The sequence below is a fragment of the Lepidochelys kempii genome, chromosome 3 (assembly GCF_965140265.1).
Source record: "Lepidochelys kempii isolate rLepKem1 chromosome 3, rLepKem1.hap2, whole genome shotgun sequence".
NCBI lineage: Eukaryota > Metazoa > Chordata > Testudines > Cheloniidae > Lepidochelys > Lepidochelys kempii.
The window spans coordinates 81,805,940-81,821,606 of record NC_133258.1 but is presented as its reverse complement, the minus strand read 5'-3'; the positions used below and the strand labels follow the sequence as shown (position 1 = coordinate 81,821,606).

Below are 15,667 nucleotides of genomic sequence, written 5' to 3'. Positions count from 1 at the left end.
AGGGTCACCAAGCATCCACACCAAAAAGCAAGGAAGCAAAGAAATTTAACATTTGGAAGGAAGCTTTATTCAACAGGAAGGTTACTGCTTTGAATTGCAAACGAGGAGCCTCTGCTGGGTTGTTACAATTTTCCCCTGAGGAATAACATTTCAAAATTTAAGGACAGGTTTCCAAACGAGCTGAAACAGGAATTTTCAGTGATGGTGAATGAGGGAAAATTAGTTATCAGAATGGCTTTGCAAGCTGATTCTGCCGCTCGAGGCATGGCCTCCGCCATCACTATGCTACGTGTGTTCATGGCTGCAGTCATCTGGTCTCCACCAACAGACTGAACACACCATCCAACACTTCCCTTTTGAGAGTCCTTCATTCTTTTCCAGAAAGACTGAGGAGAGGCTGCATAGTCTCAAAGATTCAAAAGTATCCCTTAAGTCTCTGGGAATATATATGCCACAACAAAGAGAAAGCCCTTTTGCCCACAGTACTTCCAACAGTATTGAAGTTTCATGACTAATATCCAGGACCTGTCCAGGAAGAAGGGCAGAGGTTACAGAAGACATCTGCCACCTTCCTCTTCCTCCACAGCTGCCAGTTCATCCAAGCAAACCGAATCCTTCAAATAAACAGTCTGATATATTGGTCAAGGACAGAATACTAGTGCCATCTTTTCCCATCCCCGTAATTGCCAATTACCTATTCCACTTCCTAAGTGCTTGGTCCTATATCACCAAGGATCATTGGGTCTTACGCATGGTGGAATTAGGATACATCCTTCAGTTTATTCCTATCCCCCAACCCACTTTCCCTGTCCCTCTTCAGGGACCTCTAGCATGAGGTCATTCTACTACAGGAGGCCCAGTCTCTCCTTCTCTTGGGCACCATAAAGAAAGTCCCTCTGTTACTCAGGGGAAAGGGGTTTTGTTCTTTCTACATCCTAACCCCAAAGTAAAAGGGGTCTTAGACCTATTTTAGAGCTAAGAGAGCTCAACGAGGTCCTAAAGAAAATAAAATGAGAAATAAATTGTCTGACAAGCAGAGGATGCTAAAGAAAATAAAGTGAGAAACAAAGAGGTGTGTCCCAGGTAAGAAGGATTTTTGTATATAGAAAATGTGTATGTTAGGCAAAATACGGGTCTCTGCATGACCCAGTGAAAAAATACACTGGAGCCCAACACTTTGAATCTTGCATCTGTATTGTTTTTTATGAGTTGGAACAGTTTAAAAATATACAAGAGGGACCCTGTCTGGACTAGTCCACACAAGAGATCCACTTCCTGGACACTATGGTGCTAATAAGCAATGGTCACATAAACACCACCCTATACCGGAAACCTACTTACCGCTATGCCTACCTACATGCCTCCAGCTTTCATCCAGACCACACCACACGATCCATTGTCTACAGCCAAGCTCTACGATACAACCGCATTTGCTCCAACCTCTCAGACAGAGACAAACACCTACAAGATCTCTATCAAACATTCTTACAACTACAGTACCCATCTGGTGAAGTGAAGAAACAGATTGACAGAGTCTGAAGAGTACCCAGAAGTCACCTACTTCAGGACAGGCCCAACAAAGAAAATAACAGAACGCCACTAGCCATCACCTTCAGCCCCCAACTAAAACCTCTCCAGCACATCATCAAGGATCTACAAACTATCCTGAAGGAGGACCCATCACTCTCACAGATCTTGGGAGACAGGCCAGTCCTTGCTTACAGACAGTCCCCCAACCTGAAGCAAATACTCACCTGCAACCACACAACAAAAACACTGTCCCAGGAAGCTATCCTTGCAACAAAGCCTGTTGCCGACTGTGTCCACATATTTATTCAGGGTACACATTATTGGGCCTAATCACATCAGCCACACTATCAGAGGCTCGTTCACCTGCACGTCAACCAATGTGATATATGCCATCATGTGCCAGCAATGCCCCTCTGCCATGTACATTGGCCAAACTGGACAGTCTCTATGTAAAAGAATAAATGGACACAAATCAGACATCAAGAATTATAACATTCAAATACCAGTCGGAGAACACTTCAGTTTCTCTGGTCACTCGATTACAGACCTAAAAGTAGCAATTCTTCAACAAAAAAACTTCAAAAACCGACTTCAACGAGAGACTGCTGAATTGGAATTAATTTGCTACAGGACACCATTAACTTAGGCTTGAATAAAGACTGGGAGTGGATGGGTCATTACACAAAGTAAAACTATTTCCCCATGTTTATTTTCCTCCACTACTGTTCCTCAGACGTTCTTGTCAACTGCTGGAAATGGCCCACCTTGATTATCACTACAAAAGTTTTTTTCCCCTCCGCTCTCCTGCTGGTAAAGCTCACCTTACCTGATCACTCTCATTACAGTGTGTATGGTAACACCCATTGTTTCATGTTCTCTGTGTATATAAAATCTCCCCACTGTATTTTCCACTGCATGCATCCGATGAAGTGAGCTGTAGCTCATGAAAGCTTATGCTCAAATAAATTTGTTAGTCTCTAAGGTGTCACAAGTACTTCTTTTCTTTTTTCTCTGGAACATGTTAGAAAATATTCTTTTATATTTTGATACCTGATTACTTTTAAGTACAGCACAGAAAATGAGCAACGGGATGACACTGTGTATATGCATGGTTCCAAGCCAAAACACAGCTGTGAGGTCTAATTTTAGGTCTACCAGCTTTGACATTGTCTTTGACATTATCTCTTTAAAATGACCGAGTCTAGACTTTTTCCCTCTGTGTACATGCAAGCTGGATGGGGTTAGTTATTTTAAAAAACAAACAAACAAAAAAAAACCTATTATTGATTTTGTTTATAACTCTGATCCCTTTATTGTTGGGCAGAAGTACACTGTATAGTCTGGATCTCTGGTTTTTTCAATCCATACGAGCAGCAAGCTTTTGGAGGAAGTTGTTACTTGTGTCTAAAATGTTTTTAATTGAAGAATCAACTGTAGTCTAATCTAGATAGAACTTTTGAACGTTGTAGATATCCAAAGATGTGCCTGTGTCCATTGAAATCTCTTTCCATGTTGTAATGAGGCATTCAGCTAGTAAATATTCATTTGTTTTTTTAAAATTCAGAATCTTAAGGAAATTAGTTAATTTTAAAATATTAATTGTAATGTATAGCTTGCTACATATTTCATTCTTGCTTCTTACAGAGAAGCAGAAGGTCTAGAAAAATAACAATAGTCTGTAACAGATGACATTTTATGTTTAATCTTTCTTTTTATGTTTAAGGCACAAAATAAAGGGAATCTAATGGACTTTACTAAGGTGAGTAAATTACATTAAGGCTACATCTTATTTTAAATTTAATGCTTTCATTTTTAAGTTTTATATTCCAGATAAGCTTTTTTCATTCTAGTCAAAGATTTATCTGAGACATTTTAACTTTCTATAACAAAGAGTAGCCAATTAGGATGGTCCCATCACATAGGAACTGTCATGCCAGGTTAGATCATTGATCAGTCTACTCCTGTGTCCTGACAATGATAGTGCCAGATGGTTATGCCTATGATGTTCCAGATGGACTACTTGATATAGGGAACCAATTGTATTAAACTAAACACTAAGTATCAAAATTGGCCATTTTACTACTATTGTTACTTTCATTATCCCTCTTGCCTCCTCAGACTTTAAACATTTTAAATATTTTCTCTTCTAAAGAGTTTGTTGCTTTTGTGTTCTCTGTATTTCATTAAGCTAATCATTCTCAGGCTGCCTCCTAATCATCACGTCCAGATTAACCAATGTGCACTCAGTGCACCTGCACAGGGTCCCATCTCCGGGGTGGACCCAACCACTGGATTTGGGTGGGTCATCCTGAGACCCAATATGCCAAGTTTTCATGACAGAGAGGTGGAGGGGCCAAATTTGAGTAAGTGGCATTGCAACCTGGAGGGCGGGGTCACAGCACAATTCAGAGCTGGGCTGGGCTGTTCCTCTTTCATGATATGGGAGCAGATGGGCCAAATTTCAGTGAGTGGTGTTGTGGCCTGGCAACATCACTCACTCAAATTTGACCCACACCATGAAAGTACCGGGCGGGCTATGGGAGTGAATGGAGCTAGGAATGGGAGGAGCCACCTGGAATGGGAGGGAAGTGCTGGGGGGGGGGGGGCAATGAGTTTTCAGGATGGTCCGGGGGGTGCGGGGCTGGTGGTAAGTTGTTGTTGTTGGTGGGCTATGCGGATAGTGTTGGGGGACTGCAGAGTGAGGTGTTGAGGGTGAGTGGGAGGTGTTCGAGGTGGTGGACTAAATTATGATGGGGCCTTTTGCGGGGGCTGTGGATAGTGGAGCTGAGGTGAACAAGTTGTATGTCAGGGCTACTGGGATGTGGGGGGGGCTGTCAGGGTAAGTGGGGGGGTGGTGGAGGGTTGTTGCATAGGCACTGACTCAGTGGGTGCTGAAAAAAAATGGTGGGTGCTTAGCACCCCCCAGCAGCGCCTTCTGCCCCCTCCCCCAGCACCTCCCGCCTGTCGCGATCAGCTGTTCTGTGGTGTGCAGAGGGTGCTGGGGGGAGAGGGGAGGAGCAAGGGCTGGGTGTACTCAGGGGAGGGGGCAGAACAGGACAGGAAGAGGCGGAGCCAGGGTGGGGTCTTGGATGAAGAGGTAGAGTGGGAGCAGCGCCTAGGGTGGAGCCAGGGGGAGCAGCCCCCAGCACATTAGAAACTCAGCGCCTCGGGTTGTTGCGGTATATGTGGAGTAGTAGGAACATTCAGGTGTCTGGGTGTGAGGTGGGAAATATTTGAAGCAGGAGCACTTTGCTGAGCAGCCCATGTTTATGCCATGCAAGGCTGGCAGCGGGCTGGAGCAGAGCTAGAGCAGGGTTGTAGCACCACTCAATTTTGGCCTGACTGCCCCTCTGTCATGACGGTGGAGCAGCCAAGCCAAATTTGAGTGAATTGTGGGGAGGAGCAATTTCTATAGTGCACAGGGTCCAAAATTCTTTAATCCAGCACTGCTGACCATGACATCTTTACAGTGATGTTATGCACTCTTACCTTTCTGCCTCCCACCTCATCCCCATGTCGTACATAAAAGGGAGTCTTCCCTCTCCTGGTAGCTGCTTCCTACACACCTCCGCATTACAGCTTTTTTGTGAACTGAACACGGAAACCAGAAACCTTCCCTTTCATTGCATGAGCTAAAATTGAGGTCCACAGGGTATCTCTAGTAATAGGGAAATCTTCACATTAATATGCATGCTGACAGTCTTTCACTCAAGTTTCTAGTTGTAAATAAAGCCAGTCACCCTATTTTTTTCCCCCTATTTGTGGTCCTTGTTTAGAATTTCTAAAATCTATTTTCATGGATTTAATTTTTTGTTTTCTTCTGTTGTATTTCATCTCTGTGTACTGGAGGCACCACATAAAGGAATGTAAGGATAGTTGAATTTCCATCCCTATTCAGTCTTTGACTACTCTGTGGACGCTCCAATATAGTTGTTAGCTGCAATGTGGAAACCATCAGCTAGGAAGTGGACTGACACCACTTTCACATCTATTACCGAAGAGATCTCGGATAATAACTTTTGGTCACAGTGTCCTAGAGATGAAAGGCTCTATATCTCATCCTGCCAGTATAGTATGTATCTAAAGGAAAATTAATATGTAGACTAGTGTTCCGTGCGAAAAACTCTATAAATGTGTGTCTATTCTAACAAGTTATAGATTATTTCTGTAGTTGAGTTTACTGTTACTTCAGATAATCATCCTTTTTATAGGACTACAGTAGATATTTTTCCCACAGCAGACAAAACCTCGTTTCATGTGGTGTGACTTTCTCAAATCCTGTTAATTTTTTAGAAGAACCAAAATGAATTTTTCTTCAACTGTCCATCTCTGAGAAACTTCTGTGATGACTACTTATTCTTATAAAAACTCTGTGGCTTTTTTCTTGACTTGTTGCACTTCTATTCTATTGTCACAACAGTATTTTTGTAGCTGTAAAATAAGAGGATTAACATAAAATTTGCTGTGCTGGATCATATGGCTTTGTCTATGTATTCCCACATTGTTCTCAGCAGTTCCAAATATCTGTTCCTTCAGAGGATGGTGAAAAATCCATAATACACCTAGCCAACTTGTAATGTTCATTTGAGTGGGAAAGGGAATTCCTTTACCCTTCACGTGCTTGGGTTTAACCTGGTGGCATGAGATTTGATTAGCCTTGTGTTAATGTGGCTTGCTTAGCTGCAGATGTCATCAATTTGATTGTGACAATGAAATTACCCTATAATTTTGGAAAATCTAGCTGAAGTATTTGACTTAATGGGTACATCTACAGTGCAATAAAAAACCCACAGCACTGAGTCTCAGAGCCCAGGTCAATTGACTCAGGCTCACAGGTCTCAGGCTGCAGGGCTAAAAATTGTAGTGTAGACATTTGGGCTCAGGCTGGAGACCTGGCTCTGAGACACTCCATACTTGCAGGGTTTCAGAACCCAGGCTCTAGCCCAAGCCTGAATGTCTACACTGCACCTTTTATCCCTGCACGCCTGAACTCCATGAGCCTGAGTCAATTGACTCGGGCCAGGCATATCCATGTCACATTGAACTTTTATTGCTGTGTAGATGTACCCAATTACTCTAATTTTACCTGAATGAGAGTGAATTTCAAAGTTCACTATTTACAGTACCACGTAATAGTTCCGTATTTCCTTGGTATTATTTACAGTGCCAAGAAATATTTCCTTATTGCCCATCAGTTCAATAACCTGTCTTTTGTTTTCATACTATTTGACATGATAAAAAGAAGGACTAGGCATTTTTTGCCGCATCATTCAAGCTTCTTCTACCTCAGTCAAGATCCCTCTCATCTTTCTTCTTTCAAAGTTCAGATAATCCTAGCTTCTGAAATCTCATCATACTGAAAGTTCTGCCATACCTTTAATTATGTTTGTTTCTCTTCTCCATAGTTCTTCTATTAAGGTTAGGATTGCTAACCCTGGCCACAGTACATCAAAAAAGCATACCATTTTAATTTCTATACAATTATTTTCCATTTTAGTACATTGAAATAGCCTATTTGTTTTTTAACTAAATTAATAAAATCCATTCTGCTTTAATTTATACACACATATTATGGATATATGTAATTGTGTTTGCTTAGTTGATCTTCTCAAGTGTATTTTACATATTCATACAATTTTCAATTAAAAATAATGAATGAAGGTAAGAATGAGATCCATCCATCCCCCTGCCTGCTTTGAGGCATAGAGTTTATTTTTGCATGGCATAAAACAGCCTCCAGTACCTTTTTATTCTTGAGTCTCTGTCTGCACTTTGATTTACACATTTGATGCACAGTGTTTTAAAGTTGTAGCCCTAAGTCTGTACTGACCAAAGAAGAATGTCCATGTGATGCATCAGAGACACTAGTAAATGTAGTTGGGGCTCTGACATGAAGAGGAAATACTTTTCATTAATTTAATTGGGTCTTAGTTTTCCATTCCAATGGCTTCATTTCATTCTGCAGAATTTTTAGTCTGTTTTTTCCAATATATCAATCTTACTATCACAAGGACTTTGATATTCCAAAAAGCCTTTTCTCACTAAGCTGTTAATCAGTCTCTGAATGCCCTGTTCTTTTTTTTTTTAACTACACCATCACTACCACATCCAGACAAATTATTGATCCACCATCATATTGTATGAAAGTCTCTTCCTGAGATGAAAAAGTAGTTCTACCTCTGTTTTAGTATTAAGTGCCTCAAGTCGCACAAAAAAGTAGTAAGACTGAGGCGGGTGCCACTTGTGTCACTGCTGGAGACAGCAGATCAGTGAATCTGGGGAAAATCCTTTAGTCTCACCCTCATTTCTCTCTCTTTATTATGACAAAACATCTCATTTACCAGAATCACCTTTATCTGCTTTACCTTTTTCTTAACATGCACAGTAAGTAATACAGTTCTACCAAAACAAAGCTTCCCTGTTTAATTATTTATTTATTATTTGTATTACAGTATCTCCTAGAGGCAATGTACAAATACCTTTTAAGAGAGAGTTCCTGCCCCGAATAATTTAGTCTAAATAGACCAGACAGACAAAGTAGGGCAACCAGAGCACAGACAGTGGAAGTTACTTGTCTGATGTCATACAACAGTTTAGTGGCCAAGCAAGGAGTAGAACTCTAGACCCCTATCTCGGAGTTCTCTGGCCTGTCTACTGGACCAGAGTGCATCCATTTACCTTATGAATTTTTCCACCAATTATGATGGTATTACAGAAAGGAATGGGCATTTTCCTTGATGCCATTTCTTGAAAGGATGGAATTAAGCAGAGTAGGGCTTTTTTTTAATTTTGACATGTGATCTTATTCATTTGCTCTGCTGCAGATTGCTTTCTTTCAAACTGGCATGGGAAATATGGCATGTCACACAGTGTTGATATATTCTGTGAATTTATTGCTTTGTGTATGAAGCAATGTACTTATAGGATGTTAACATGGGAAACAGATTTTGTACCTGTACTGGAAATAGGTCACCTGAGAAATGATGTACCCAGCAGCTCTTGCACTGCATGAGACTAATATACTGGCTTAAGATGTGAGGGGGAAAGAGCCAAAGAAAAGGTGGAGAAAGGTGACATTTAAGGAAATAAGGGTTCTTGAAGATACCCAACTGTCATGCAAATAATAAATAATAACAATAATATAATGAGCTTAGTCCTGTCAGTAGTAACCCCCCTCCCCAAAATTCAGAATTGATCACCATCGTCGGTGCATTAATGTACCACAGCACTGTCACGGAACAGTTTCACAATCTCATGCTGCACGTAACAATAGTCCTATAGTGTTCCACTTTATTAAGTACCAAAGAATCATCATAGTTCAGTCCATGGGACTACAGTACATCCTATTTACTGATTTGCTCCCAAAAAAGCAGTGAAGTGGAAAGGATGGAGGATTCTAATTCATATCAGTAGCTTATGACCTATAGTATTTTTTCATTAAACTTTGTCTCAGCAGGATCGGTGTAGCCACTGCTACTAATTCCTTTGGTGATTCTGTAATCAAATAATGTGTAAATCCAAAAAAGAACTCCTTTTGAATGCAGATATTTTAAATATCTAATATTTAAATGCTAGACATTTTAAATCAGCTGGTCCAGTTAACTTGTATCCAAGAGTTTTAAAAGAGCTGGCTGAGGAACTCACTGGACCATTAATGTTGATTTTCAATAAGTCTTGGAACATCAAAGAAGTTCTAGAAGACTGGAAGAAAACTAATGTGCCAATATTTAAAAAAAAACATCAATGGGATGACCCAAGCAATTATAGGCCTGTCAGTCTGATATTGATCCCAGGCAAGATAATGAAGTGGCTGATATGGGACTCAATAAATAATCAAAAGGAGGATGATATAATTAATGCAATCAACATGGGTTTATGGAAAGTAGATCCTGTCAAACTAATATGTTATCTGTTTTTGGTGAAATTACAAGTTTGATCAATAAAGGTAATAGTGTTATGTGATATACTTAGACTTCTGTAAGGCATTTGACTTTGCACTGCATGACATTTTAATTAAAAAACTAGAATGATATGAAATTATCAGAGAGTTACACTGTGAGCTCATGTTCAGATGATTATCTATCACAACCCCCAAATCTTTTTCAGAGTCATTGATATTCAGGCCTATAATTCCCAGGATAGAATCCCTCATTGTGTAGGTCTGGCACATGTTCTTTGTTCCTATATGTATACATTCACATTTAGCCATAGTAAAAGGCATATTGTTTGTGTGCACCCAGTCTACCAAGTCATCCATATCACTCTGAATCAGTGACCTGTCCTCTTCATTATTTAGCACTCTCCCAGTTTTCATGTCATCTGCAAACTTTATCAGTACTGATTTTATATTTTCTTCCAGGTCATTAATAAATATGTTAAATGACATAGGGCCAATAACTTATCCCTACAGGACGAGAGTGGAAATATACCCACTCAGTGATGGTTCCCCATTTACAATTATATTTTGAGATCTAACAGGTAGCCAATTTTTAATCAATTTAGTGTGTGCCATGTTAATCAAAATATGGTATGGTACCAAATCAAAGTCTCACAAGATTTTAAGTATATTCTGTTAACACTATTACCTCTATCCATCAAACTTGTGAGCTCATCAAAAACCAGTTTCAAGTTGGTTTGACAGGCTCTATTTTCCATAAATCTATGTTGATTTGCATTAATCACATTGCCCTTCTTTAATTCTTTGAGTCCTGTATCAGCCATTCCATTATCTTGCCCAGTGTCGATGTCAGACTGACATGCCTATAATGACTTGGGTCATCCCATTTACCCTTCTGAAAAATTGGCATATTAATAGTCATCCAGTGTTCTGGAAGTTTCCCAGTGCTCCTAGACTTTTATTAAAAATCAATATTAATGGTCCAGTGAGCTCCTCAGCCAGCTCTTCTAAAACTCTTGAATGTAAGTTATCTGGACCTTCAGCTATAAAAATGGCTAATTCTAGTGGTTTCTGTTTAACATTCTCCTGAGATACTAGATGAATGAAAAGAGTATTAACACTGTATAATGAGACTATATCATCTGTGTTTTCCTTAAATATTGGACAGAAATATTTACTGAAAACTTCTATGTTTTCTTCATTAGTATTCATAATTCTACCATTTCCACATAGTAAGGGACCAATACCGTTGTTAGGATTCTTTTTGCTCCTAATATATTTTAAAGACTCCTCCTTATTCTCATTAGCCCTGCTTTCTTTTCATAGAATATCAGGGTTGGAAGGGACCTCAGGAGATCATCTAGTCCAACCCCTGCTCAGAAAGCAGGACCAATCCCCAATTTTTGCCCCAGATCCCTAAATGGCCCACTCAAGGATTGAACTCACAAGCTTGAGTTTAGCAGGCCAATGCTCAAACCACAGAGCTATCCCTCTGGCCATAGATTTCTCCTTGCACCCCTGTGCTTCTCTTAGCAATTTTCTAGAATTCCTAACTTCTGAATATGTATTCAGTACTATCAGCTTCACCTTTCTTCCATTTGTTGTGTGTATGTATATGTGTATTTTGTATATATAGGTATGTATATATATATTTTATTTTTTATATCTGCCTTCACTTCCCCTCTGAACCAGTTCAGTTTTCTAACCAGTACGGCCTTCTTTTTTGATTGTGGCTTTTTGTGCATCTAGTAAGTTGTTCTTAAAAGATTGCCAATTATCATTCACATTTTTCTGATTAAATTCTTCCTCCAGGCTGATTTGATTTGAGAATTGTTTTTGAAATTGGCTCTAGTAAAGCACCAAGTATACATATTACTGGTCTGGACTTTATTCTGTTTGCACATTATAAATGCAATAAAGTCATGATCACTTGTATGTAAAATACCATTAATTTTTAGTTCTGTGATCAGTTCCTCTTAATCTGTTAGGACAAGGTCTAATAGTGAACTCCCGGTGTTGGCTGCGATGATTCTTGAGTTAGGAAATTGTCATGTATAATGTTTAGAAATTCCAAGGATGTTTTAGTACTGACAGCATGAGACCTCCAGCATATGTCATTCACATTGAAATCCCCCATGATCACACAGCTTTTTTTTCCCTACTCATTATAGATTGGTGCGTCCGCAGGTTCGGCCGATTGCAGCTTCCACTGGCCACAGTTCGCTGTTCCAGGCCAATGGGGGCTGTGGGAAGCGGTGGCCAGCACATCCCTCAGCCCGTGCCACGGTTCACTGTTCCAGACCAATGTGGCGGGCTGTGGGAAGCAGCGCGGGCTGAGGGATGTGCTGGTCGCCGCTTCCCACAGCTCCCATTGGCGTGGAATGGCGAACCGCGACCAGTGGGAGCTGCGATCGGCCAAACCTGCAGACGCAGCAGGTAAACAAACCAGCCTGGCCCGCCAGGGGCCTTACTCTGGCGGGCCATGGGCCAAAGGTTGCCAATCCCTGCCTTACAGTGATAGTGATAGACTCAAGGAACTCAATCTATTTAGCTTAACAAAGAGAAAGTTAAGGGATGGTAGTCAGGGCACAGGTCTTGGCTTTTAGAGTGTATGTCTACACAGCAGAGAAACCTCCGATCGGTCCAGGCCAGCGAACTTGGGCTGCAGGACTGTTTCATTGCTGTATAGATTTCTGGACTTGGGCCGGAGCCCAAACTCTGGGATGCTCCCACCTCAGGCTCCAGCCCAAGCCCAGAAGTCTACACAGCAATAAAACAGCTCTGCAGCCTGAGCCCTGAGAGCCTGAGCTGGCTGGCATGGGCCAGCCATGGGTGTCTAGTTGCTGTGTAGAGATATCCTTAGGAGTCAGTAAGTTCCAACCTGTCACCCAGTGACCTGTTAACAATCACCAGAACTAAAAGCTCAATATTGATCGAGGACTCCAGTTCTGGGACCTGACTGGTGGAACTCCAGGGGTCCCGATTTCTTCCCTGTTTCTATTTAAACCAAGCAGAGGAACAGGAAGTTTGGATTGGATGTTTTTGTAAAAGCTATGCTCTAGGAATTAGTTTGGGGGAGATTCTATGGCTGTGTTACACAGGAGGTCAAACTAGATGTTCAGAATGGTCCCTTCAGGCTTTGAGATCTATTAAATTAAGCTGGCAATATTGCAAGAGGATGCTAAAGCCATTCAAAACAAGAGGTTTCCTACTTTATTAGGATTACAGTCATATTTTAAGTTGTTGAACTTTGTGTTATATGCAGGACACTATAATTATTTGACTTTTTTAGGTTTTTTTAAAAATACCTATTCCTATACCAGCCCTTGACTGGATCATAATGAAAAGTAGAAAACGATCTAATCTATCTAGGCCAGCCTCTAGTAAGTGTTTGCCAGAGACTTTGATAGGATAGAATCCACCCTAATGTTGTCTTCATTAAGACACAAACAAGTCTCTGACTGTTAGTATAAATGTTGAGTTAATGATATGGAATAATAAGACCACCACTAACAGCAACTTGTGGCACTGTGTTAAAAGTACAATAAAATGAAGTCACATAGATTTTTAAAGAGACATACTTTACTTCCTAGTGTCTGATTTAAAATCACTCCAGTGTTAAAACTACTGAGCAAAGCCTATCAGGCTAGCCTATCAGAGGGAGGGCACAAAGAAGAGTTGTTGGTGTGTTGTTTTCTGAAACCTCTAAGGAACATACACACTTTGTCAATGCAGATGGATAAATGATTTCCTGTACATGTTAATAAAATATACTGATGAAACAATGTTATAGCTGGAGTGATTGCTAAAGCAAAATTTCATTCTAGCTACTACTACTTTATTTCAGGTGCTAAAATGTTTTCAAAACTTTCTTCGTTGAGTCTGAAATTTTCCAGACTCAGTCTCTGCCCATATGTTACTTTTTTCTGAAGTTGCAGAAAAAACAGCTCATTTATTTCAGTATGAGATGAATGGAAAAGAAATACCACCCTACTGTTCAAACTTACCATTCTATTAATGTACTTTTGTACACGGAATTATATCACTTTAGTTAAAGATTCAGTTATATCACTTTAGTTAAAGATTTATTTTTATTTTGTTCTGCAATACAAGTTGCATGTTAGCAAATACTGGGCAAACTACACTTACCCCTCCAATTCAAGTGACATCCTATTCTGTATACTACCAGGAAAGGCAAAGGAAAGTTTTGGATTATAGGAGTTTATACATTATGAAGTGTGGCACTTAAAATAAATAAATGATTGTCCAGCTCCCATTTGGGGAGGCAAGAAGAGGAAGAGCTTAACCATGTGTCCAGCCACAAAAAACAGATCGAATATGTAACAGTTAATGCTGAAACATTCCAAGATGCTTGAAAAGCAAAAGTAGGGCAGGATAGAAAATTCATCTATTAGCTGTGACCTGTATAGGTGTCATTTCAAGGTAACATTTTAGCAATCTAACTATCATTGTTTATTTAGGCAGAATGTTCCCACAAGAGAGAAAACAAATTTAGAAAAGCTAGCAAAGAACATTGGAAACACTTAATGCATTAGTTAGTCACTTGACCACTGATCAATTTAGGTTTGTTTTATTTCCGCGAGTACCATACATCTCAGAAGCAAACAGAATGTATTGGCTCAGTTCAGGATTAGAGGAAACTCATAATCTTTGAGGATCTCAGACCTGAACAGGAAATTTAACTACAGGATCATTCTCCTTAGATATTATTCACAAAATCTTCTCCGAACTTGTTTGCTGACATCTTGTCCCAGAAAATACATGAGATCGTAATTAACCGAGTTTGACAAGAAAAAAAGTGCTAGAGTCTTAATGTTTTATTTTCATAAAGCTATTTCATTTCATTCAAAAGTTCTTTCTTGAACTTTACACTTTAAAGTGTTACTCAGAGTAAAAGCATAAAATATTTAAATCTCCATACAGTCTTTCTCCCAAACCTGGGAGAAGTCTGTTTCTCCACATGAGTCTGGGTGGGTCAGAATATTTACCAGCAGTCTGCTCTCGTAGACGTCCTGTCCCTTTACTTAAACAGGATCTTTCTAAACATTACAAAAGAAATAATTAAGGGGAAAATCTTTCAATAAACTTGATAGGCTCTGGATCATCCCCCCGGCTGGAATACTTACAATCCTTTCTCCTGCAAATGATTTTCTGGTTCTCCAGTGTCAGCAAATTTTTAAATAAAATTATTTTTGTAGCCTTTTTGCATAAGCTGTTCCTTCCAAGAGAAATCCAACGTAATTGTTCTGGGTGGCCCACCACTTCCCCTACATTTTGTGCTGTGGTTGACAGCTTTCCTAATCTCTTTTTTAAAATTTCACTTTACATATGCCAGTTTTGTCTTGAATAGACATTTTTGCAGGGAGGACTGAGTGGCTTGAGTGACTGGAATGAGGAATATTGATCTTTTCACCACTAGATCAATGGTTCAAATCCAGCTGAATAAGAAAATATGCAAAGGTTGTTGCCATCTGATAGGTGGCTTGTGCCCTATGTGAAATGAACTGCCAGTTGCAAAGTCTATTTCTTACTATGTGAGACCACGATCATCAGAACTGGCACACTTCTGACAAGTCAGCAGAGAGGTGGGCATTGTTAATCCCAATACTAAATAGCCCTTAAATTTTAAATGTGCCCCAGTGCTGAAAAAATTAATGCTACAAATTGGAAGTAGCAATGAGTAGCATTCCATCTTCTATGCAGAATGACCTACTGATAACAATGTTTGCTTGGTATCATGGATTTCACATGTATTCCACTCATGTACAGAATTCTTGTAGTTTCAAAATCTTGCTAGCTCATAAGAATACAGTTGGCAGGCAATGTAAGGTGAAGCCCATGGTTAATCAAAACATACTTGTTTTGGTCCATACAGATATCTTCATGACACCTGGCTATCCTTTTTCCTCACCAAAATCCTATCCTAGTTTTCCAATAAGGAACAACTTTTATCATTAGGAATCTAGCTACTCGGATCATTTCCCAGGGGTTGAGGGAAGGATTTCTGGTCAGTAGAAGGTAGAGCACATCATGACTCTGGGTGGAGCAAGTTTCAAATCTTCCGTGCCTGACAACTGTCAGAAATCCAACCTGATCCATTTAACCTGCATTCCAAACTATCTCCTTTTCCTTCTAGTTTCTTAACCAGGAGCTGAAAGGGGGATAGGATATGAATTGCACTGACAGTGGTGACTGGGGGCAAAGGATTTACTAGCATGG

At 40.0% G+C, this 15,667-nt stretch overlaps 2 protein-coding genes across 2 annotated transcripts in view; both read left to right on the top strand.

The window, feature by feature from the left end:
- The window catches only part of BEND3 (BEN domain containing 3), a 65,967-nt gene that overhangs the window by 4,043 nt on the left and 46,257 nt on the right, over positions 1-15,667 (top strand). The window contains exon 2 of the mRNA XM_073336921.1: positions 3,254-3,289. The gene's annotated coding sequence lies outside the window, so the exon portion shown is untranslated. The remainder of the gene's footprint in view (positions 1-3,253; positions 3,290-15,667) is intronic.
- PDSS2 (decaprenyl diphosphate synthase subunit 2) overlaps positions 1-15,667 on the top strand; it is a 195,643-nt gene that overhangs the window by 168,760 nt on the left and 11,216 nt on the right. Inside the window, exon 7 of the mRNA XM_073336930.1 lies at positions 3,254-3,289. Within this exon, the coding sequence (XP_073193031.1) occupies positions 3,254-3,289 (36 nt within the window). The remainder of the gene's footprint in view (positions 1-3,253; positions 3,290-15,667) is intronic.